The sequence below is a fragment of the Nematolebias whitei genome, chromosome 10 (assembly GCF_014905685.2).
Source record: "Nematolebias whitei isolate Nwh7 chromosome 10, NemWhi1, whole genome shotgun sequence".
Lineage (NCBI taxonomy): Eukaryota > Metazoa > Chordata > Actinopteri > Cyprinodontiformes > Rivulidae > Nematolebias > Nematolebias whitei.
The window spans coordinates 16057819-16067560 of NC_056507.1; the positions used below are offsets into that span (position 1 = coordinate 16057819).

Below are 9742 nucleotides of genomic sequence, written 5' to 3' on the forward strand. Positions count from 1 at the left end.
ATATATATATATATATATATATATATATATATATATATATATATATATATATATATATATAATATGCCTCTCCTACAGCAACTGCTGAATATGGGCACCAGTGACCCTCATGACCTGAAAATGAAAAAGCGGGTAAAAGGTAATAGATGGATGAACTCTAAACTAGTGACATATAGAACAGAGTTTATTTTTTAAGATTTTACCAACTTCCAGCAATGCAAAAAAAAAAAAAGAAAAAAAAGCCTATCAAACACGAGGGTGGCAAAATATTTTATAGTGGCTACCCTTTCAATCTGCAGCTGAGAGATGAGACCAAGTCCAGTACAAAACTTTATTTTCATTCCAAGTGTTCATCTTAATGCAACGGCAAACCACAGTCAACGTTCACGGAATGTAGTGATGAGGCTGTAACGGTGATTATAATAAACGATGATACAAAAGGTGCACATTTATCTTCATTACTGAGAGCATAACACAGCAAAACATTGAAATAGAAGTGTATAAAATTAAGTTTTGTATAAATAAAATAAAAAGTAAACAATTAAGTAGAAGTCTTATTTTGTAAAAAGAAAAAAGTCTGGAACGGTCCATTGAGCGACAAGAAAAATATACATATTTGAAAAAAGTATAAAAATACAATGTGACAGCAGTGAAAAGAGATAAATGGAAGTAAAAATAATTTTAAGCCTCATATGTTTTAAAGTTGTTCGAAATGTTTTGGTTTTTGGATTAACTAGAAGTGAAAAGAACTTATTTCATGATTAGAGCAATTAAATGGATTGAGGTTCTTAAAAAAAATCCATAGTTAAAATAATATTGTAAGCCAGTATATCGATTAAAAATCAATCAAAACTTAGCTTTTATAGGCGACAGTTCCTAACCTCACTCTTATGAGTCCATAGCAAAACCTGGGAGTTTTTAAATCTAACATGAGACTGAACCATGAAAACCAGTGTTAACCAGTCTGTCGGCTGCTCATTTCTCAATGTTTTTGTCTGCAATCCAGTTTTGTCAACACGAGTTAGCTAGGCATGACTTGTGTCAAGATTCTGCCTAAACTCTGGATTATTACCAACTATCCATGACCAAATTTTAGATGAGGGTGCAAGCACGTGAAAGCAAACCGTTTATTTTCTATTTGCAGTGTCCGACTGAATGTGAAAGGCTTTCTTTAAATATTACGGTTGCATTGATTTGTGTCTATAGCCATCTTAAAAAAGGGAAAGATTGTAAAGTAATATCTTTTAATATGTTCTTAAAATAAGCTGCAATTAAAAAAAGTTAGATCAAAGTGTTTTGGTACCGTTTTCTGACCAATGCACTTAAAATAAAAATATTAAGACCTGAAGAAACCGTGTCAAATTGAGAGAACAGGGCATGATGTGCCTCCTTTAAAGCTTTGTGACTAAACATTGTCTTTTGGTCATCATAATATGACTTAATTTTGTTATTACCTTTTATAGTTTTATTGGAAAAAAAAATCTTGTCAAAAACAATGTATTCAGGTTTCATAATTCTCAAAGCACTAAGAGGCACATCCACACACTGCACATTTCATTTGCTCTCCTCCTTCTCCTCCCTGCTCTGAATGATGCCGTACTCCACTGCTTTATCCAAACAGTTCTGAGCGATCTTGGACACAGGATCTGGGTTGCCTTCTCCTCCCTTTGCCAGGACAGAAAGTATCTCCAGGACTTCGCTCTCCATGAGAGTTTCAGCCAAACTTTTCTCGGCCTCCATCATGTTTTTAACAACGACCACTCCACGATGACGTAGGTCGGATATTTCACTGAGCAGAAGAGCCTGCATGATCTCTAGCCAATGGGTCGTCTACAAAGAACAACCACAGAAGTCATGCACAGAACATATCATATCCAGTGTTGGTTAAAGTTAAAAGAACAGTTTTCTTACAGTTCCAGGGATGCGGGCGCAGAGCTCAGGCTGTTCAGCTGTTAGCATGGCCAGAGTTCCTGCAGCAGCTTTCCGAAGCCTTTCGTCATCTTCGCCGCTGTAAAGCACAAGCAGCTTCAGCCGATCATTGCCTGTGGCCAGGTACAAGTTCTGCACCTGAGAACACGGCACGCTGCTGTAAGTTCACCCTGTTTTCACATTTGCATGATACATTTTGCTGTGAAAAATAAGAACGTTACCTCTGTACTCCAAACTAAATTACACATGCACTCTGTAGCAGACGCTCGGACGAGATCATGCTCCTCAAACATGTAGCCTTCAATTTTTGGTAGAGCTTTTTCCTTGATGATCTTTTGTCTGTGAGAAGAAAACACAATTAAAAATGAATTAAATTATGTAACAAATCTTTTCAACTATAACTCCAGTAGAACTAAACAGTAAGTTTAGTGACTTGTTTTAAATGTTTTGAATAATAATTTCTAAATGACATTCTTATAATGTGTCTATGAAAACAACTGTGTATTAACAAGGGGAGACTGCCCCCTAGTGGCCAACCTGAGTCTTTCACTGATGCCGGACAGGTTGGTGAGAGCCATCAGAGACTCAAAGTTCTGCAACATGGTGCACTCTAGACTCAAAAGGTTCACAAGTGGGCGCACAACCTCATAGATCTGCCAACAAAATGTAGGATAAAGTTATACCAAGAATCAGTTTACATTTTCAACTACCGTGTTTTGTAATACTGTTTGCATTTTTACCCTCTCTCCTGGAAAGGCTATCTCTGGATTAGACGTGATGGCTATTTTTGCAAGGGCTTGTGCAGCTTTTACTTTTCCTACATTTGTGTTGTCAGTTGCAAGAGGAATCAAAGCCTGTTGAAGACAATAGACATCAATTTTTACCCTCCTAAATCAAAAATATTTTCATTTATTTTGCAGGCTAAACTGCTTGTATTTGTTGTACCTTTCCTCCACCTTGTGCCACCACTGTGCCTCTGTCTTCCTGCCGTTCCACCAAAGCCAAAAAGACCCTGCCATGACAAAAGTTATTACAAAATGTACAGAAAGACATGCAGCTAAAAATAAAAAATCTTATTTTTACCTGGCAATACATTCCTTACAAGCGTCAGTGAGGGCAGGACTCTCCTGTTTAACCATGCACACTAACGCAGACACTACACCAGCGTCCAGCAGCTTAACTACCCTTTTTTCCACAAAAGAAGGTGCATCCTAATATAAAAAGGCAGGAAAATAAACAAATCAAAAGAGACACTCTTTAAAGAAAAATAGACAAAACACTAAGGTACCTTGAGAAATGAAAATAAATTGATGTAATATAACAAACGAGCCTCATCGAAGGTAAACATGTCTGTTAATGAACAAAGGAGGACTTAAGCAGCACCTTGGGATGCTCCTCGGGAACATGTTGCTTTGCATACTTGGCCAGCTCCAACATCTGAGGGTCTGGTTTCTCCACATCGTAGCTGTTGGTGCAATTCACTAACGTAGAACCCACGGCGAAAAGCACAGTCTTATCTTCAGACTGCACGAATACACGTAAAGAAAGAAGCACAACAAAAATATAAAGCGTAAATGTTGGTGACACCTTTCAATGACGCACATTTAAAGTGGATGGCATAATCAGGCTTTATTATTATTTTTGTTTCTACTTGCGTGTTAAACATTAAAACAAACACAAATAAAATAATCAGTTAAACCTTTGCTAGTTCAAACATGGCCAGAAGAGCATTTTTGTCTTCCACCAAGTCTTCCTTCACATCAGCGTCAAAAGTGAGGTAGGCGAGACCTTCCACTGACCAGCGGCGGGAGGTTGCAGGCAAAGACTCATTACACAGCCACCTAACAGAAAAGATATAACGCTTACATCTTTTATTCAACCCCTAAAAAAAAAAAGTCACTTCTTAAATGTGTTTGATAAAGAAGAGTAAAAATTAGGATCAGATGTAACACATTTCTCCTAATTTATTCCAGAAACAATATTTAGCAAACAGAAACATACTTCCTGCATTGCTTGGCCAGCTTGAGCGTGGATCCCTCTGCAAACTGCTTCATGCTGAAATCTGTCCCTCCTGCTGATCCGAGCTTGCACAAACCCTGTGCAACGACCCACACAAACCATGAGCTTCATCTTTAATCAGAGATGTTATTCTCATGCGCTGTCTGGACTGCAACACTTACCACAAGGGCTCTCACTCGTATCTGGTCATTCTCGCTCTTCTTGTAGAGGTCCTTGAGAAGGGCCACGCCATTGGCTGTGATGAAAGAAGCTCTCTTGGCTTTGCCTGCAGCGTGGATAAGAGCCTCAACCGCTATCTGCTGGTGACGTGCATCTTCAGAAGCACAGAGAGAGATCACAGCGTCCATCATTCCTGACATTTCTAGAGCTCTGTTGCCCACGTCGCTTGGACCTTGAAGGAGCACAGACACTGTCTGGATGGCACGCAGCTTGCCTTCTAGGCCGGGCCGGCTAAAGTGTTGCCTATCCAAATCACAGATTAGAGAGCATGTTTTAGTCTTAAAGCCTTTATCAAAAAGGTTACCAAGGCAGTAAGCAAAAACTGATGCATCAGTCAACTCACTGAACGTATTCTTCAGATAGTTTGCCAAAGTTCTCCCGCTCTTTGTCATTGTTGAGGTCATCGTAGAGTTTGCTAAGCAGCACAGAGCAGGTCATGTGTGTGTTGTCTGTAAGAGGTGGCCCCTCTGTAAGCTCAGGGATGGTCCCAGCCACTTGCAGAATTTTATTTAGCCCTGCATGACATTAAAACTGGTTACAAAGTTGCCATATAAAACCATTAACTGATTGAAAGCAGGCATGAAAACATAACACTTTAAAAAAAAATCAAGATTACAAAGTACTGGTACATATATTTGAAAGATAATGCATGCAGGTGTTTTTCATACCCTGGTCTATCACCAGTAATGTAAGGGAGTTGTCGGGGTTTTTCAAAGACTTGCGGGGTACTTGTTTGACCAGGAGGTTGATGGCGCTGTCTCTGCCCGGCCCCGACACACTAGATGCTGGCAACATTTCCAAAAGGTGGCGCAGCATTGAACGCAGTTCCTTAGATGGTTCTGAGTAAAATTTAGAGAAAGGGTTACAGCAGAACCGAAGGCTGACGCACTCAAAAAGCTTGGGTTTCAGGCCAACTTTTGGAGTGTTTTCTACTCCAAATATGAAGACGAATGCTGATCAAACTCACCAGGGAGTATGGCTTCATCCTTCCCCCTGATCTCTTTTTTCATTCCCTCTGTCAGAGCTTCAAACATCACCTGCAGCAGGTGGCAGGCAGCCAGAGACACAGTGGAAACCCCTGACCCCATTACTGCACACAGCTGGTCCATTCCCAGCTCATTCACTATAGCCATAGTCTTGAAAAAAAGAGAAGATGTTGGCAAACTTTAAAAGTTATAAGTTTTGGAAATATGTGTAAACTGTAATCTTTACAAATATATGAATATGTGAATTATCACTAAATTAATACTGGTATCAACAAACACCAGCATTTGGACATACTTTAAAGTTGATTTAATAAGAAATAAACGTGACACTTAAAAACCAAAAAGTTAGAGGGTAACAGTAATCCAGTGACTGGAAAGGTGACAAAATTAACAGTTTGAGGGAGAATGATCACACTTACTCTTGACTGATGCCCTGTGCACAAACCAACTAAAGTCCTGAGAGCAGAAAGGACAACATCCTCCTGCTTCAACTGAAGAAGTTTCTGAATTAGCTTTACTCCATCATTGCGGAAAATCTGCTCAGCTCCTCCCTCGTCTCGAGACAATACCACCAGATTCTGAGCTGCCTGAAAACGTTTCAAGTATTGAAATATTTTAGTGAAATAAAGTTTTACAGATACATAAAGAATCAACTAGATAAAGAGTGAGAGAGATTTGTTTGGGCGTCTAAACCATCTGTACCTTCTGTCGATCGGCGTCTTTAGCAGAAGCATCCAAGAGGAGAGAGAACATTTGCTGCACACGAGCATCTGTGGAGTTTAGCTGTGCTGACTGAAGAGTAACAAAAGATCAAAATTAGCAAAAACAATTACAAGATGATGCTCCGTGGACCACATCAGCCTAACATCACCTTTTGCTGGATCTGTGCTCCCAGCTGTCTAAGCAGATCCTGGAAGGCTTTGTTTTTGGGCTCCAGCTGGGCACATCTCTGAGCATCCAGAAAAGCCTGGTCAAACTGACCAAGCTTCTGAAAAGCCTGAGCCCTTCGAAACCTAGCTTTCACGTCACCCGGGTCAGCGTCGAGCGCTGAAAAAATGGAGACAGTTGTGAACATCAAATTCTCAACCAGTCAAGGCTTCCATTGTCTTCATTTAAAGGTTTTCTGTTACAGAAACTAGTAAGTTTCTTTCGGCTGCTCCCTTCTTTTGAGTTCACCATAGCAAGTCTTCCTCCATCTCACTCTGTCTTCCCTCCAACTACCTCCATGTTTTCACTAACTGTAACCAAATATAACCTCTTTGCCTTTTTTTGCTGCATTTCTAACATCCTTCTACCAGTATTCCCACTGTCCCTCCTTATGGACTTGTCTAAACCTTCTCAGTCTGGCCTCTCTAACAGCAGCAGCTGTTATAGAGTCTCCCAGGTGTTCAACCTGTGCTGGACCTCTGATGATCTCATTTCTAATCTTATCCATCCTTGTCACTCCCTAGAAGAACCTCTACATCTTCAGCTCTCCAATTCCAGTTCTTTCTCCTGTTTTTTTTTTTGTCAATATGACTGCAAACCCTTCAGCATAACTAGTCTCACCATTGTCTCGTCAACTTTTCCTTTGACCTTTTCTGCCATCTTTTTGCCGCAAATCACTCTGGAAACTTTTCTCCATCCACTCCATCCTGCCTGAACTCTTTCACCTCTTTAACACACTCTCCGTTTTCTTCAACCCTAAGTCCTGAACATTTGTGATATGAGCTTCATTTTTGCTACTTCTGCTGGAATGTTTTTCTTTTTATCCATCTGGTCTGTAGTGCCTTCCTAATAATTATGAAGAACTGCTTGGTGTTACTTATTATTATTTTTTTCAATGTTTTACAATGCTTTGTGGCAACCGAACAAAATCAGCAGTTTTCAGTGAGGTTAAAATCCTTGACAAACTAGAGAACGGTGAAAGGTGCATTGTCAATATGGCCTTCTGAACTTGTGAATGATATTAATCAGAGGGAACTGTCTGACCTTTGGATGCATCAGCCTCTGCTTTGCTGTTCTCCTCCAGCTTCAGGTAACAGGCGGAGCGGTTACGATACAGAACAGCACTGTCAGCTTGGTTATCAGTCAGTTTTAGTGCTTTGGTGTAGCAGCAGACAGCTCCTTGCAGGTCTCCCGTTTTGAAGAGGATGTTCCCTTCCTCCTTCAGAGCTGCAGGGTCCTGAATTTAGAAGAAAAGGTGAGTATTGTCTCGGGAGCACGCACAAAACAGCAAAAGCGGATATGGCTAGTGGCTACACATTGATTTGAACCAAATAAACCCCAGAATAGTTAAGCTGTAATGTATTTAACGGCTCCTAGCCAGGATGACAGTTATGCTTGCAGAAAAAAAAAAAGTATAAAAATCCGCCGAGCGGCTCTTTGCTGCTTCCTTACCTTCTGTTTTTCACTGTCACTCATCTTCAGTGTGTCGCACACAATATGGTGGGACGTAGTGCGGCGAATTTGTACTTTTATATCACTTAGTTTTTACAAACGACGCCAACTTCGAACATCTTCGTATGCTTCCGGGTTTGCGCAGCACGTTGATGACGTCACGCACCAGCCCCGCCCCTCTCCTCCTGCCCTGCTTACCAAAAACGGTAAAGAGCAGCTTGTGTTTATCTTTTTTGTTTTTCATTTAATTTGGTTCCGTTTTCATCCTGTGGCTTTTTTTCAGTCAACACTAAAAGTCATACCACAGTTCTCAGGCATAAAAGAAAAACTGGGAATGTAAATGAAGGAACATATTAAAAGTTTATAGTTGGGCAGAATGTCTTAATTGTAAAGTTGCACATTTCAGTTTAAAACAGGATTTGTAAGGGTTACAACATTAGAGCAATCAAAAGCATTTCATGTTTGATGCATCAAAAGCAGAACACATTTATAGAAAGTTTTACAGAGATAAGTAGTAAGAGTAATATAAGCCAACTAAAAAGATGCCACATTATGAGGTTAGCATAGCTCTTATGAGGTTAAAACACTACTGTGCAAAAGTCTTAAACCATTCCACCCTTTTTAAAAATTTTGCTCCCCTAATGATAGAAGCACTTGTATTTTTTTTTAAATAACCTTGTGCATTAGTTTTCCAAGTTTTCTAAATGTTTAAGTGAGTTTCTATAATTAATTATATATAACATTTAAAAATTATTGTTGTTACACTACCTAACTTCAACCTAAAACCTTTGTATTGACACATAACGGCTAACTTGGCAAAGAACCCATTTTAAATTGCACTTTGTTACGAGCAGCCTGTCATAACGGTTTAGATAGAACCTCAAACATAGCAGAGCCACAGGAGATCTACGAGGCTCAGCGATGGCACCAGCAGAACTCTAAAACAATAATAAATAAAATCCAAACCAAATCAATAGCAGCTGTGTTTGTTCTTTATCACCACTGTGTTTTGTGAGAGATTACACTGTCATTACTGGTATATTCTCTGGAGCCAAACCTAACAAAACAAGTCAAACACCTTCATCGTTGCACTTTGAATATTTTTGTAGATTCTATTAAAAGTATAGTCTCTTGTGACTGGACTTAAATTGAAAATGCCACCATCTGTTCCTGCCTTCCCTGCACAGTCTGCAGATTAATTATTGAAGTGCCAGCACATCTCCTGTTTCTAAAAACACACCAACAGTTCCTGAATGAGCCATCAAAATATCACTACATTTTTCACTCAGGTGTTTCCAGGTGTTTTTTACTTGTACAGTAGTTCGTAGTTATGGTCAGAGGTAGTATTACATCATAATTATAAAAGTTATAAAGAAAATAATTAAGTTTGACTCAGTAACTGACGGTCATGGTTCTGTCCAGTATTATTTTTTCAGTAAGATGCTAATTAGTGGTACTATGTAAAATGCAGAGTAATTAATTTAGAAATCATATTGTGACTAAATAAGTCCTGTTGGATTGAGTCCAGTAGGTGTGCAAATGTGTTTTACTTCCTTAAAAAGCAAACTTTGTGTCTATTCATGATTATTATCCTGTGAGCAGGGTTGGAGAAAGCACTAGATTAGATGCACTTATGATTAGGTAACAGAAAACAAGAAACACCACATTTCAAGAATGAGACATTTTTGATTACTTTTTCAAAAATACAGTACCAAAAACTTGTACAAGCACATAAACTAAAGGTTGTGCATTTTAAATAATTTGACTAAGCATGTTCTAATGGCAGCTCACGTAAGAATGTATGCATTATTTGTATTAACACCACTACTGCAATATGAGAAGTAAGTAAACCAATTTGTTTGTTAAAAACAATCAGTTTTGCACCATGTAGAGTAGAATGCAGTCAGTATGACTGTAGATTGTCAGGTGGTGTTATATCCTCTGCTGCTATGTATCAGGGGAAATGGGATCCAAATCAAATAAGTGTATGAACCATGAGCAAACAGAGAATACAACCAGCCAGTAAGAGGCAGAGAAGAGCTGCTCATGCTTTTGCACACTACTCTATATGATGCACATATTTTAACAAGAGACCTTACACATTGCATTGTTGTATATTCCAACACACCTATCTATCTATCTATCTATCTATCTATCTATCTATCTATCTATCTATCTATCTATCTATCTATCTATCTATCTATCTGTCT

General features: G+C 39.0%; 1 protein-coding gene across 1 annotated transcript; it reads right to left on the reverse strand.

The window, feature by feature from the left end:
* Positions 1-1517: 1517 nt before the first annotated feature.
* On the reverse strand, positions 1518-7556 carry unc45a (unc-45 myosin chaperone A). Its single transcript, XM_037683170.1, has 19 exons — positions 7533-7556; positions 7125-7317; positions 6025-6200; positions 5856-5945; positions 5573-5740; positions 5135-5303; positions 4836-5006; positions 4511-4682; positions 4110-4410; positions 3931-4025; positions 3629-3770; positions 3313-3453; positions 3013-3140; positions 2875-2941; positions 2670-2783; positions 2467-2582; positions 2151-2268; positions 1912-2067; positions 1518-1830 (listed from the first exon to the last, which is right to left on the reverse strand). Exons 1-19 carry the CDS (start codon positions 7554-7556, stop codon positions 1555-1557), a joined length of 2817 nt encoding a protein of 938 aa, XP_037539098.1. The 3' UTR covers positions 1518-1554.
* Between the last annotated feature and the right edge of the window lie 2186 nt (positions 7557-9742).

Bases quoted from the DNA above. Each gene is read 5' to 3' on its own strand.
- unc45a (XM_037683170.1), bottom strand. From the start codon at position 7,556: ATGAGTGACAGTGAAAAACAGAAG. The intron at 5,946-6,024 runs GTGATGTTAGGC...GTTACTCTTCAG, and splicing joins GAGCACAGATCCAGCAAAAG to TCAGCACAGCTAAACTCCAC. The intron at 2,068-2,150 runs GTAACGTTCTTA...CCGTGTTCTCAG, and splicing joins ATTTAGTTTGGAGTACAGAG to GTGCAGAACTTGTACCTGGC.